Source organism: Carcharodon carcharias, chromosome 8 (genome assembly GCF_017639515.1).
Source record: "Carcharodon carcharias isolate sCarCar2 chromosome 8, sCarCar2.pri, whole genome shotgun sequence".
Taxonomy (NCBI): Eukaryota; Metazoa; Chordata; class Chondrichthyes; order Lamniformes; family Lamnidae; genus Carcharodon; species Carcharodon carcharias.
In genome coordinates this window covers 117,371,255-117,387,337 of record NC_054474.1, presented here as the reverse complement: position 1 = coordinate 117,387,337, position 16,083 = coordinate 117,371,255, and the positions used below count along the sequence as shown (strand labels likewise).

The window sequence follows — 16,083 nt, the reverse complement described above, 5'->3', positions numbered from 1 at the left end:
GGCCTCCTTATTCAATGATCTCCCTCCTGGGATAAGTCTACATGGCAATGATTGCAATATTCCAGGTAATCTTGCATTTCTGCATACAAGGGGGTTTAAGACCAAGTGTGGTCTTGAGGTGGCACTCAGTCTCATTCTGAAATCATACAAGCTATCTCTACTTCCAAATAATATTCATATTTACTATTGCTTATAGCAAAACTTTGTTCAGTTGTGGAAGCAAGGAAGCAAAACTGGAGTAAGTATTAGAGATCCTCTATACCAGAGGCCGAGGTGCTGGGAGATGTGAAAATGAGGTGCTGTGATGCCACTAATGGCAGGAGGGTGTAATTATTGTGGCAATCGGAAGTAAGGATTACTAGACAAAAATGGATGGGGAGGGAATGTTTGCAAATATACTAGAAACAGTGTCTGAATGAGCTATTCAATACATCGATATCAGGGTCACACTCTACTCCAATTCTAAGTATATCCAACTGTACCTCTTGTGGATCATTCTCCAGTTTCAAGCCATCTCCTTTTTTCCGACTTTTACCTAAACAAAGGCAACAACTGGTTAATAGTTTTAGAGTAGCAATTTTCCACCAAACTACAAGAGCCCATCTGTACCCCATTTCAGTACCAGCGAAGAAACATTAAAGAACTTGAAGCTTTCAGTTGCAAAACAACTGCAAACATGAAGCAATTGTCTGCTACAACTGGGTCCCATTGTGTTCTATTCCACTTTCCTTTCCATTACATTCTTCTATGTTGATAATATGCTTTAATTATATCATTACTATATGTTCATATTTCCACTTTCCGGTTTTCTTGATCATTTTTAACAGATTATAGTGATGGAAGATTGAACATTAAGAAATAAAATAAATCTTCCTCGATACTTTAGATACAGAGTAAAGCTCCCTCTACACTGTCCCCATCAAACACTCCCAGGACAGGTACAGCACGGGGTTAGAAACAGAGTAAAGCTCCCTCTACACTGTCCCCATCAAACACTCCCAGGACAGGTACAGCACGGGGTTAGTTACAGAGTAAAGCTCCCTCTACACAGTCCCGATCAAACATTCCAAGGGCAGGTACAGCATGGGGTTAGATACACAGTAAAGCTCCCTTTACACTGTCCCCATCAAACACTCCCAGGACAGGTACAGCACGGGGTTAGATACAGAGTAAAGCTCCCTCTACACTGTCCCCATCAAACACTCCCAGGACAGGTACAGCACGGGGTTAGTTACAGAGTAAAGCTCCCTCTACACAGTCCCGATCAAACATTCCAAGGGCAGGTACAGCATGGGGTTAGATACAGAGTAAAGCTCCCTTTACACTGTCCCCATCAAACACTCCCAGGACAGGTACAGCACAGAGTTAGATACAGAGTAAAGCTCCCTCTACACTGTTTCTTTGAGCACTCACAAGGTAGGCAGAGCGTGCATTCGATAAAGAGTAAAAGCATGCCAATGCAAGTTGGAATCAGTTTCAAAATAGACAAACAGGTTTAGTACTGGACTGTCACTAGGAATTCAGAATAACAATCTCTCCATAAGAACTGGGTAAACCCCATTGTTTAATGCCACATTCTCCTGCAGATTCCACTGGCCCATCTGCAATCTCTGTTCAGAGTATTTTGATTCAGAAAAAGTACAAGTGGCACGGTTTCAGTGCAAAGGCAAGTTTTCAAATTTCCAATGTGCAAACATTCTATACACAAAATAAACACAAAAGCCCCCAACTGCCTTTTAGTCTGTCCCTGATAACTCAGAATTTGTGGTTAAATTAAACACTTAGGACTCATTTCATGTGAGGAATTGTAAGTAGAATCTATGACCACCTCCAGAAAAACCCTTACCATCAGGCAGGAAGCAGTGTAACTATTGAAAAAAGCTTTTCCATGTTATCTGCTGTCCTTCCCACATACTGGTTTACACCCCTCAGCAATTCTAAACTCTGTCAATTCGGGTCAGGGAGGCAGCAGGCAACTCATTCTCAGCCCCACAGAAGGGAGTTAAACCTATTTCTCCCACCCGAAACGCACCTGCAAGAAAGTATGTAACTACATCTGATGGCATCTGGTCAATCCTTCTGTTCCTTAAACATACCGGGCTCAGTAACTCCCCCTGCACCAAAGGCTGATGCTCAGTACTTCCCCCTGCACGGAGTTCCAATACTTGGTAACTCCTTCTGCATCGAGCTCCAATGCTCAGTAACTCCTCATTCACTAAGCTCCAATGCTCGGTAACTCCTCCCGCACCGAGCTCTGACACTCAGTAACTCCCCTTGCACTGAGTTCCAATACTCGGTAACTCCTCATGCACCAAGGTCCAATACTCGGTAACTCTCCCTGCACCGAACTCCGATACTCGGTAACTGCCTCTGGACGTGCACTGTTATGACCCACCACTCTGTGCTGTACCTGTCCTGGGAGTGTTTGATGGGGACAGTGTAGAGGGAGCTTTACTCTGTATCTAACCCCGTGCTGTACCTGTCCTGGGAGTGTTTGATGGGGACAGTGTAAAGGGAGCTTTACTCTGTATCTAACCCCATGCTGTACCTGCCCTTTGGTGAGGTTCACCAAAGTTGTTGATCCAGGTGAGGCCCCTCAATTTGTCACCATCTGGCTGGGACCCCCCCCCCCAAATTGTTATGCCCTAGGTAAGGAAGGATGAACTAGTTCCCTGCCTTTATTCAGCCTCCCCTTCTGATGTACACAACAAGATTTAATCTAAAAAGGATCCCTTTTCAGATATCCTTTTCCCAGACCCAATCATCCGGTTTTGAAGGATCCAATTTGATCAGACTTTCTTGAGTTAAAGGTAAGTGTAAGTTTATTAGCTACTAAAGGCAGGAAAGGATAAAACACATGCATATACGGTTATACAAGTTAAAAGTAAGAATTTAGCTTGAAGTGAATATATACATATATAAACAAAGGTATACGGAACAGTCCTCGGCTCGTGGGGTGTAGGTGATTGAGCATTGCGGCCGTTGCAATTCTGTTGATTCTGGTAGATGAATAGTAGCTTTCAAGGGTCTAGTAGATTGAATTCAGTAGATGAATAATCAGTTTTGAGCTTCTAGTATAACTGACTCTGGTAGTGTTAAATTCAGTAGAGAGGGAGAGAGATCAGGATACCTGCAAAATGGCGATTTGCAGGGGAGCTGTGTGTGGCTATTATTTGAGTCAAATTTCCAGCACTGCTCTCTCTCAGAGCACCCACCAACATACAGACATTGGGGCAGCTTGTTAGCTCATTTTTAACCCCTCCTTTGTATATTCCAAGTGGGAAGCAAATTTACAGGATTTCTTGATGAGTGATATTCATCTCCCATTATATCCCATTGTCTCTACCAAAGGAAGCAATTAGTTTCTGGATGTCTTTAGAAGTACCTCTTCTGGTAATAGGGCGGGGTTCCATTAACTCTTAGGGAGTCACCCTGCAGCATTCCAGCCAGTGGCTTGTGTGCACTTTTAAAAACTCAGGTCTTGCTTTTAAAGTCCAATATTTTTGGACGCAATCAGGTGTTTTTCCTTTATTATCATGACAGCTCCGAACCTTGGCAACGCTCCCCGAACTGAGCTCCAACACTCGGTAACTCCCCCGCGCCAAGTTCCAATATTCAGTAACTCCCCTTGCACCAAGTTCCAATGCCTGGTAGCTCCCCCAGCACCGAGCTCCAATATTCGGTAATTCCTCCTGCACTGAGCACCGATATTTGGTCATTCCTACTGCACCGTGAGCCCATATTCAGTAATTCCTCCTGCACCGAGCTCCGATACTCAGTAATTCCTCCTGCACTGAGCACCGATATTTGGTCGGTCATTCCTCCTGCACCGTGCGCCCATACTCAGTAATTCCTCCTGCACCGAGCTCCGATACTCGGTAATTCCTCCTTCACCGAGCTCCGATATTCGGTAATTCCTCCTGCACCGAGCTCAGATATTCGGTAATTCCTCCTGCACCGAGCTCAGATATTCGGTAATTCCTCTTGCACCGAGCTCCGATACTCGGTAATTCCTCCTGCACTGAGCACCGATATTTGGTCGGTCATTCCTCCTGCACCGAGCTCAGATATTCGGTCATTCCTCCTGCACCGAGCTCAGATATTCGGTCATTCCTCCTGCACCGAGCTCAGATATTCGGTCATTCCTCCTGCACCGAGCTCAGATATTCGGTCATTCCTCCTGCACCGAGCTCAGATATTCGGTAATTCCTCCTGCACCGAGCTCAGATATTCGGTCATTCCTCCTGCACCGAGCTCAGATATTCGGTAATTCCTCCTGCACCGAGCTCAGATATTCGGTAATTCCTCCTGCACCGAGCTCAGATATTCGGTAATTCCTCCTGCACCGAGCTCAGATATTCGGTAATTCCTCCTGCACCGAGCTCAGATATTCGGTAATTCCTCCTGCACCGAGCTCAGATATTCGGTAATTCCTCCTGCACCGAGCTCAGATATTCGGTAATTCCTCCTGCACCGAGCTCAGATATTCGGTAATTCCTCCTGCACCGAGCTCAGATATTCGGTAATTCCTCCTGCACCGAGCTCAGATATTCGGTAATTCCTCCTGCACCGAGCTCAGATATTCGGTAATTCCTCCTGCACCGAGCTCAGATATTCGGTAATTCCTCCTGCACCGAGCTCAGATATTCGGTAATTCCTCCTGCACCGAGCTCAGATATTCGGTAATTCCTCCTGCACCGAGCTCAGATATTCGGTAATTCCTCCTGCACCGAGCTCAGATATTCGGTAATTCCTCCTGCACCGAGCTCAGATATTCGGTAATTCCTCCTGCACCGAGCTCAGATATTCGGTAATTCCTCCTGCACCGAGCTCAGATATTCGGTAATTCCTCCTGCACCGAGCTCAGATATTCGGTAATTCCTCCTGCACCGAGCTCAGATATTCGGTAATTCCTCCTGCACCGAGCTCAGATATTCGGTAATTCCTCCTGCACCGAGCGCAGCTACTCGGTAATTCCTCCTGCACCGAGCGCAGCTACTCGGTAATTCCTCCTGCACCGAGCGCAGCTACTCGGTAATTCCTCCTGCACCGAGCGCAGCTACTCGGTAATTCCTCCTGCACCGAGCGCAGCTACTCGGTAATTCCTCCTGCACCGAGCTTGGATATTCGGTAATTCCTCCTGCACTGAGCTCTCATACTCGGTAATTCCTCCTGCACCAAGCTCAAATATTCGGTAATTCCTCCTGCACTGAGCTCTCATACTCAGTAATTCCTCCTGCACAGAGTGCCGATACTCGGTAATTCCTCCTGCACCGAGCTCAGATATTCGGTAAGTCCTCCTGCACTGAGCTATCATACTCGGTAATTCTTCCTGCACTGAGCTCAGATATTCGGTAATTCCTCCTGCACCGAGCGCAGATACTCGGTAATTCCTCCTGCACCGAGCGCAGATACTCGGTAATTCCTCCTGCACCGAGCGCAGATACTCGGTAATTCCTCCTGCACCGAGCGCAGATACTCGGTAATTCCTCCTGCACCGAGCTTGGATATTCGGTAATTCCTCCTGCACTGAGCTCTCATACTCAGTAATTCCTCCTGCACTGAGCTCCGATACTCGGTAATTCCGCCTGCACCAAGCTCCGATATTCGGTAATTCCTCCTGCACCGAGCTCCGATATTCGGTAATTCCTCCTGCACTGAGCTCGGATATTCAGTAATTCCTCCTGCACCGAGCTCCCTTACTCAGTAATTCCTACTGCACCGAGCTTGGATATTTGTTAATTCCTCTACACCGAGCTCCGATACTCGGTAATTTCCTCAACACCGAGCGCCGATACTCGGTAATTCCTTCTGCACTGAGCTCCGATATTCGGTAATTCCTCTTGCACCGAGCTCCCATACTCGGTAATTCCTCCTGCACGAGCATCGATACTCGGTAATTCCTCCTGCACCAAGCTCCGATATTCGGTAATTCCTCCTGCACCGAGCTCCGATATTCGGTAATTCCTCTTGCACCGTGCGCAGATACTCGGTAATTCCTCCTGCACCGAGCACCGATACTCGGTAATTCCTCCTGCACCAAGCTCCAATATTCGGTAATTCCTCCTGCACCGAGCGCCGATGCTCGGTAATTCCTCCTGCACCGAGCTCCGATATTCGGTAATTCCTCCTGCACCAAGCGTCGATACTCGCTAATTCCTCCTGCACCAAGCTCCAATACTCGGTAATTCCTCCTGCACCAAGCTCCGATATTCGGTAATTCCTCCTGCACCGAGCTCCGATACTTGGTAATTCCTCCTGCACCGAGCGCCGATATTCAGTAATTCCTCCTGCACCGATACTCAGTAATTCCTCCTGCACCGAGCTCCGATACTTGGTAAATGGAAAAAAGGGAAATAACTCATGTTTTGGTTAAAAGGCCACATGAACCACTGGCACAGTACTGCGTTCACCTTGTTATTACATACCCTGAATGCTGGATGTCCAGTTAAGGGATGTATATCCCTAATTGGAAGTTATTCAACAATTCTATCTAACCTTGGCCTGAGTACCTCTGGATCACTGTGCGCAGTCCTGAAACCTGCTTTGAAATAGCTGCTGTGAGAACAGAGAAAGTCTAAGGGGAATTAATTCCAGCTGAAAGGCTGCCTCCTCCGAGGACTCGAGTTTCTTGAAAACAAACTTGCATTTCTATCGTGCCTTCCACCATCATAGGTTGTCCAAAGCACTTTACAGCCAATGAAGTGCTTTTGATGTGCCGTCACTGCTGGAAAGTAGGAAAGGTTGCTGACAATTTACACACAGTAATCTCCCAAAATCGGCCAGGTGGGAAAGACAAGACAATATTTTTTAGTAATGGTGTTTGAGGGATAACTATTTTACAGAGCCTTGCAAAGAACTTGCTTTAATACTGTCATGGGATCGCTATGTCCACTGTACAGACAGACCAGGCTTCAGATTACCCTTTAATTCACATTGAAACACATCCTGAGAACTACACTCAAGTGTCAGCCTGGATTATGGGGTCAATTGCCAGGAGTGGGGCTCAAACCCACAATCTTCTGATTTTAGAGGTGACAGGACTCCCTAACTACCTAAGATATATATACATCTAAGAACAGAGAAGGGATGTGGCTGACACATTGGCAGGCATTTTATTTGCACTGATTTGGGACCAGTCACCTGCTGGTATTTATGGCAAGGGTATTGCAAAGGACAAGTTGAAAGGTTATTAGCCTTAACTGATTTGTAGTATTTGCAGAATGATTTCCCCTGACAGTTAGCACCCTGACTCCAAGCCTATATCAGGAAGGGATTCAAGGAAAGCAAAACGCTGTCAAGGGTGGAATTTTAAAAATCCTTTCATGATATTTTCATTCTAATAAGCCAATTGTCAGTGGTTTCAGTATTTTACCACACAGTAATGTAACATCTTTGCATTCAGTTAAGCAATGGAAACAGAATCGACAGCATAAAGCAACTGGGTGGGAAGACAACTGGAAGAAGAGACAAATACAGGAAAAGCCAATAAGTGCTAGACGGGTTAATCAGTATGCTAAAAACCTACTATGCAGCTGCCTGGGTTGCTAATATTTACCTTAAGAAAGTAAGACTTAAGAAAGGGTAATTTGATAAGGTGGATTCAAAATTGGCTTAGTTGTAGGAGACAGAGGGTGATGACAGAAGGATGCTTTAGTGACTGGAAGCCAGCGTCCACTGGTGTACCACAGGGTTCCGTGCTGGGTCCCCTATTATTCGTCATTTATATAAACGACATAGATGACTATGTGGGGGGTAGGATTAGTAAGTTTTCGGATGACACAAAGATTGGCCGGGTGGTTAACACTGAGGTTGAGTGTCTTGAGCTACAGGAAGATATAGACAAGCTGGTCAAATGAGCAGATAAGTGGCAGATGGAATTTAACCCTGAAAAGTGTAAGGTGATACACTTTGGAAGGAATAATTTGACAAGGAAGAAATCAGTGAATGGCATGACACTAGGAAGATCTGAGGAACAAAGGGACCTTGGTGAGTGTGTCCATAGATCTCTGAAGGCGGAGGAGCATGTTAGTGGGGTAGTGAAAAAGGCATATGGGACACTTGCCTTTATCAATCGAGGCATAGATTACAAAAGTAGGGAGATCTTTTAGGAGTCGTATAGAACCTTGGTGAGGCCACAGCTGGAGTGCTGTGTGCAGTTCTGGTTGCCACATTATAGGAAGGATGTGATTGCACTGGATGGGGTGCAGAGGAGATTCACCAGGATGTTGCCTGGGATGAAACATTTAAGTTATGAAGAGAGATTGGATAGACTTGGGCTGTTTTAGTTGGAGCAGAGAAGACTGAGGGGGGACCTGATCGAGGTGTACAAGATTACGAGGGGTACGGACAGGGTGGATACGGAGCAGCTATTCTCCTTAGTTGAAGGGTCAGTCACGATGGGACATAAGTTCAAGGTGAGGGGCAGGAGATTCAGGGGGAATGTGAGGAAAAACTTTTTTACCCAGAGGGTGGTGACGATCTGGAATGCACTGCCTGGGAGGGTGGTGGAGGTGGGCTGCCTCAAATCCTTTAAGAAGTACCTGGATGAGCACTTGGCATGTCATAACATTCAAGGCTATGGGCCAAGTGCTGGTAAGTGGGATTAGGTAGGTAGGTCAGGTGTTTCTCATGTCAGTGCAGACTTGATGGGCCGAAGGGCCTCTTCTGCACTGTGATTCTATGAAAGTCTAATACGACATCCTGGACACTATATGCAAAACAAAACCACCAGCAAGTCCCAGGCACATTATCACACATGGTCAATGTGCCTTAAACAGGCAATCACTGCCTGGGATGTTCAGTTATGACACTGGCTGCATCGCTGCTGGGTTAGTGAGGATAGTGAGTTAAGTTAGCTACTGACTCCAACCCTCTCCCTGACAACAGTCTGAGCTGAAACCAGACAGTTCATAACCTTGATATCACCTCTGTCCCCGAGATGAGCTTCCGACTTCAGGACCACCTATTTCCACTTCCGTAACATTGCCTGATTTCGCCCCAACTCGGATCATCTGCTGCTGACACCCCCATTCATTCCTTCATTACATCTAGATTTGACAATTCCAATGCGCGCCTGATTGGTCTCCCACATTCTACCCATCATAAACTTGAGGTCATCCAAACCTCTGCTGTCCGTGACTTAACTCACACCAGGTCCCATTCACTTCCATGCTTGTTAACCTAATAGCTCCCGGTCAAGCAATCTCTTGATCTTACAAATCCCTCCATGGCACCAGAACACAACAGAGAGGAGAAGGCCACACAGCCCAACGAGCCTGCTCTGCCATTCAATATGATTATGGCTGTTCTTGAACTTCAATTCCATTTTCTCACCCACTCCCATATCCCTTAATTCCCCGAGAGACCAAATATCTATCCTAGCTTTAAATACATTCAATGATAGAACATACACAGCAAGCTGGGGTAGAGAAATCCAAAGATTCACAATCCGTCGATTGGCCTTACCCTTCCTTATCTCTAGAAGCTCCTCCAGCTCTTCAAGCCTCTGAGGTTCCTGTTGCACTCCTCCAATTCTGTCCTGATTTAATCTCCATAATTGGTGGCTAAACTCTGGAATTATCTCCCTAACACTCTCTACCTTACTTTCCTCCTTTAAGACACTAGTTACAACTTACCTCTTTGACCAAGCTTAGGTAATCTGACCTAACATCTCCTTATGTGGCTCAATGCCTTATGTTTTGCTTTGTACTCCTGTAAAGGGCCTTTGGACATTTTATTACACTACAGGTGCTATATAAATATAATGCTGCTATCTTCAGTGGGGGTGGACAGCCAACCATACTTGACAAAACAGATTCCTACCCAGTGACTCTTGACTACTAAGTGCATGTTTGTGGAGCACAGGCTCTGTTCACCTGTAACATCCCTGAATTCAAATGTTCCATATCTGGAATCATACACAAAGAATGGTTGGTCACTAGGACAAACTTTTAAGGGTACATCCACCCTGTGGAATCAGGTGAGTGTGGAACTGTACCCCAGTGAGAGGCAGAATGCATGGAAATGTACCGCAGTGAGAGCAAGTGGGTGTGAAACGAAACTCCAGTGACTGCCAGTGGGTGTGGAACTGTGCCCCAGTGAGACTCAGTGCTTGTTGGAAAGAAGAGTGGAGTTAGATATTACATATGCACACCAGCAGCATTTCAGATTTATTATTCACTACAACACCATGCACCTTAGCAGAAGCAGCAATACACTTTCGTGGTGTGCACTCTCTCACTTGCAAACACAAAAAAGTACACACCCAGTTATCAAACAGAATCACCTTGAGCCAGACCAGCTCTCACCTAATGTACCTGGGAGGAGAACCACCTGACCTGAACAGAGCCAAGAGAGAACATAACGAAAAGGATGACAAGGAACTTAAAAAGAATATGAAATTAAAAATAGAACAGAGTTATTGATGGAGTTTTACCTAATACAGACATAGCATCTTTCTGATTTTATCTCAACATGCTTTATGACCAAGGGAATGTCAGGGAAAATTAGAAAAACATCAAAGCTGAAGGCTCTATATCTAAATATGCAAAGCATTCGCAACAAATTGGGTGAATTAATAGCACAGGTCGGAATTCATCGGTTTAATCTATGGTCGTTACAGAGACGTAGTTGCAGAGTGACCATGGTTTGGAACTAAATATTCCAGCAAAAATAACTTAGAGGATATAGGGAAAATCTAAAAAGAGGATTCGCAACACTGATAATAAAGGATAGATTAAAGATAGTAGAGAAATAGGATCTTAGCTCTGCAAAGCAAGGATGTCAGATCAATTTGGGTGGAGCTAAGAAACAATAAAGGGCCAGAAATCGTTAGTGGGAGCTGTTTACAGGCCTCCAAATGGTAGTTGCAGTCTAAGGCAGAGTATAATACGGGAGGCGGTGGTGTTGTGATATTGTCACTGGACTAGTAATCCAGAGATGAGGGTAATGCTCTGGGGACCCAGGTTTGAATCCCACCACAGCAGATGGCGAAATTTGAATTCAATAAAAAATCTGGAATTAAGTCTAATGATGGCCATGAAACCATTGCGGATTGTTGTAAAAACCCATGGGAAGGAAATGTGCGTCCTTACCTGGTCTGGCCTACATGTGACTCCAGACCCACAGCATTGTGAGATGACCTCTGAAATGACCTAGCAAGCCACTCAGTTCTCAAGGGCAATTAAGGATGGGCATTAAGTGCTGGCCTAGCCAGCGACACTCCCATCCCATGAACAAATAAAAAAATAAAATAATTCAGGAAATTAGAGGTGCATATAATAGAGGTAAATCAGTAATCATGGAGATATTTAACCTTGTAGACTGGGTAAACCAAATTTGCAGTAATAGTGCAGGGGATGAATTCATTGAATACATACAAGGTTTTTTAGATCATTATGTTGAGCTACCAACTAGGAAAGCAGCAATTTTGAATTGAGAGTTGTGCAACGAATAAGTGTTAATTAATAAGTTTGTAGCAAAGTGGCCTTTTGGGAAGAGTGACCATAATATGATTTTCCATATGGAGTTTGATTAGGAAACTGGATTAAAAGATATGATGGTAGACAAGCAATGAAGCATTTAAATAATGAATATTTAATTTGCAATATACATTCCTTTAAGGCACAAAAACCCCTCAGAAAAAGTGGACCAATCATGATTAACAAGAGTTAAACACAGCATTAGATCAGAGGAAGCTTATAATTTTGCTAAAAAAGTAGTAAGCCTGGGGAATGGGAGGACTTCAGAACTCAACAAAAGAGAAGAAATTGATCAGGAGAGAGAAACGAGAAAATAGTGTAAACTAGCAAGACCTTAAAACAGATTGTAAACATTTCTGTCGGTATATTAATAGGAAGAAATTAGTAAGGGTAAACGTGGACCCATTTAAGGCAGCGACACGTGGAATTAGAATAAGGAATGAGGAAATGGCAGAAACTTTAAACAAATACTTTGTATCCGTCTTCACAGTAAAAGACGCAAGAAAGGTTTCAGAAATAATGGGGAACTAAGGGTCGAGCAAAGAAATCAATATAAATAAAGAAGTAATACTGGAAAAATTAATGGGACTAAGTGACAACAAATTCCCTGGGCCTGACAAATGGCATCCTAGGGTTTTAGAAGAGGAAGCTTTAGAAATATTGGGCACATTGGCTTTGGTCTTCCTGAATTCCTTTGATTCCATTACAGCTCTAGGGAGTAGCACAAAGTTCAGTGTGACAGAGTACTGCTAGAGAGAACAATTAAATAACTCAAGGAATTTGGTGAGTGAGGGAATTTTAAGGGTCATTGAGGGAAGAGGTGCTGTTCTGGTCTTTCGCAAGGTAAGGAGCAGTCCGAGAGAGAGAGTGAGAGACAGTGAGCTACGAGCTAAAGTCCAGAGGCAGTAGCTAGGTAAGCAGGTAAGTGATTGGTTGGTGAGTTTTAAGGTTCCTTTTTGTTTCTATAAACTGGGGGAGTTGTTTAAACTAGTACTGGTGATATTCAAGTACTGTATTATAGCTTAACAAAAACAGAATTACCTGGAAAAACTCAGCAGGTCTGGCAGCATCGGCGGAGAAGAAAAGAGTTGACGTTTCGAGTCCTCATGACCCTTCGACAGAACTAGTTAAGCTACTTGATATACCTCATCAAGTGATATTTCTGAAGTTGAAACTCTGATTAGTTCAATAAAACACAATATAGATGGTAGGGCAGATGACGTGTTGCAGTTGTACCACGTGAGAGTTGGTGGACACTAATGTGATCCACAGCAACCTTATACACAGCAAGTGCTTGCGGCTTGAGGCACTTCGGCTCAGAGTTGGTGAACTGGAATCTGAACTACAGACACGGGATGCATCAGGGAGGGAGCAAGTTACCTGGACGCTTTGTTCCTGGAAGCAGTCACACCCCTTAACCTAGGTCCTTCGATTTTTTTGTGGTCAAGCAGGGTGTGACTGTAAGTGAGCAGGTAAGGGGATCCAGAAGGTAGCAATGGAGGAGCCTCAGCCCTAGCAAATGCCCAAGAGATTTTAGGTTCTTGCAAGAGAGCAGGGACTGCTGGGACGATGAGCAAACTGACCATGGCACATTGGTAAAAGGGGCCATTTAAGTGGGGGGAGTAAAAAAGGAATGTAGTTGTAGTGAGGGACTGCATAATTAAGGGAACAGGCATTGTTCTCTGCCGCCATGAGCATGAGTACAGGAGACTGTGTTGCCTGCCCTGTGCTAAAGGCTAAAGACATCTCCTTGAGGTTGGAGAAGAACTTGGGGAGTGGGAGGGGAAGGACTCAGTGCTTGTGGTCCACATGGGAGCCAATGGCATAGGAAGGACTAAGAAAGAAGTTCTGCTGAGTGAATATGAACAACTGGGGCTAAAATAAAAAGCAAAACCTCAAAGGGAATAATCTCTGGATTACTACCTGAGCCATGAGCAAATTGGCATAGGGTAATATAAAATTAGAGAGTTGAATGCATGGCTCAAAGGTTGGTGTAGGAGAAATAGTATTTGATTCATAGGGCACTGGCATCAGTACTGGGGTAAGCGGGAGCTGCATTGTTCGGATGGACCTCACTTGAATTGTGCTAGCACCAGTGTCCTGGCAAATCATATAACTAGAATTGTAGGGAGGGCTTTAAACTAAATAGTACAATGGAAGATTCATGTAAATAGAGATTTAGAAAGTTATCAAGAAAGGACAAGTGCAAGGTGCTGATATCAGGAATGACAACCAGAGTTGGACAGGAAGGGGCAAAGTGTACATACATAAGGGTGCACCAGCAAATAGGGTCAGAGGAGGGAAAGAGGGTAAAAAGACATATAACGATCTTTACCTAAATGCATGTATTATTCATAACAAGATATATGAACTGATAGCAGAAATAAAAATAAATGAGTATGATATGATAGCCTCCCAAATGGGACATATAAAGTTAAAGAATGACTAGTGGCTTGGGGTTTCGAAGAGAGAATGGGAGATCAGGATGTTAGAATGGGCTCCGCATGGTGGGAAATGGTAGCTCTGTTGGCCACATATTCATGGGAATGTAAGCTACATGCAAACATACGAATTAGGAGCAGGAGTAGGCCACTCAGCCTCTCGACCTTGCTCCGCCATTCAATAAGATCATGGCTAATCTGATTGTACCCTCAACCACATTCCTGTCTGCCCCCAATAACCTTTCACCCCCTTGTTAATCAAGAATCTATCTAGCTCTGCCTTAAAAATTTTCAAAGGCTCTGCTTCCACTGCCTTTTGAGGAACCTTCTCTAAGGCAACTAGAGATGGGCAATAAAATGCTGGCCCAGCCAGCGAAGCCTCCATCCCATGAATGAATTTTAAAAAAGAGTTCCAAAGACTCACGGCCCTCAGACAAAAAATTCTCATCTCTGTCTTAAACAAGCCACCCCTTATTTTTAAACAGTGATTCCCCCTCATTCTAGATTCTCCCACAAGAGGAAACATCCTCTCCACATCCACTCTGTCAAGGCCCCTAAGGATTTTAAAGGTTTCAATCAAATTGCCTCTTACTCTTCTAAATTCTAGTGGATAAAAGCCTAACCTGTCCAACCTTTTCTCATATGACAACCCACCCATTCCTGGTAAACCATTCCAGTAAACCTTCTCAACTGCTTCTAATGCATTTGCATCTTTCCTTAAATAAGGAGACCTGTACTGTACACAATACTCCAGATGTAACCTCACCAGTGGCCTGTACAGCTGAAGCATAACCTCCCTTGTTTTGTAATCAATTCCCTTCGCAATAAACAATAACATTCTATTAGCTTTCCTAATTACTTGCTGTACCCGCATTCTAGCCTTTTGTGATTCATGCGCTAGGACACCCAGATCCCTTTGAATTTCAGATCTCTGCAATCTCTCACCATTTAAATAAGCTTTTTTATCCTTCCTGCCAAAATGAACAAGTTCATATTTGCCCATATTATACTCTATTTGCCAGATCTTTGCCCACTTACTTAACCAATCTATGTCACTTTGTAGCCTCTTTACATCCTCTTCACAATTTACTTTCCTACCTATCTTTGTGTTGTCAGCAAATTTAGCAACCATACCTTCGGTCCCTTCAACCAAGTCATTTATATAACTTGTAAAAAGTTGGGGCCCTAGAACTGATCCCTGTGGCACACCACTAGTCACATTCTGTGAACCAGAAAAAGGTCCAATTTATGCCAATTCTCTGCTCCCTGTTAGCTAGCCAATCTTCTATCCATGTCAATATGTTACCCCCTACACCATAAGCTTTTATTATCCATTGCCTTTGGTGTGGCACTCTATCAAATGCCTTCTGGAAATCTAAGTACAGTACATCCATCAGTTCCCCTTTATCCACAGTGCATGTGACTCCTTCAAAGAACTCCATTAAATTGGTTAACCATGATTTCCCTTTCATAAAACCATGTTGACTGCCTGATTGCCTTGAATTTTTCTAAGTGCCCTGCTATAACATATTTAATAATAGCTTCTAACATTTTGCCCATGACTGATGTTAGACTAACTGGCCTGTAGTATCCTGCTTTCGCTCTCCCTCCCTTTTTGTATGAAGGAGTTATATTTGCTATTTTCCAATCTAATGGAACCTTCCCTGAATCTAGGGAATTTTGGAAAATTAAAACCAATGCATCAACTATCTCACTAACACTTCTTTCAAGGCCTTAGGGTGAAGTCCATCTGGACTTGGGGATTTGTCAGCCTGTAGCGCCAACAATTTGCTCAACTTGTGCCCTCGATTGTGAAGACTAAAGCAAAATACCTGTTTAATTCAACTGCCATTTCCCTTCTTTCCATTATCAATTCACCAGATGCTCCTTCTACAGAACCAACACTCACTTTGTTAACTACCAGCACTCACTTTGTTAACTATTTTCTCATTTAAATATCTACAAAAACTCTTTATACTTCTAGCTAGCTTTCCTATCGTACTCTAATTTTTCTCTCCATATTAATCTTTTTGTCACTCTTCACTGTTTAATATTCTGTCCAATCTTCTGACCTGCCACCCATCTTTGCATAATTATATGCTTTTTCTTTAAGTTTGATACTCAGACTTCAACTTTTTTAGTTAACCACAGATGGTGGG

The 16,083-nt window shown here is 44.1% G+C and overlaps 1 protein-coding gene across 2 annotated transcripts in view; it reads right to left on the bottom strand.

Annotated features, from left to right (window-relative positions):
- LOC121280986 (rab-like protein 6) overlaps positions 1-16,083 on the bottom strand; it is a 264,891-nt gene that overhangs the window by 174,893 nt on the left and 73,915 nt on the right. For both annotated transcript variants that reach the window (XM_041193510.1, XM_041193509.1), the window contains one exon: positions 483-535. In XM_041193510.1, coding sequence (XP_041049444.1) covers positions 483-535 — 53 coding nt within the window. The remainder of the gene's footprint in view (positions 1-482; positions 536-16,083) is intronic.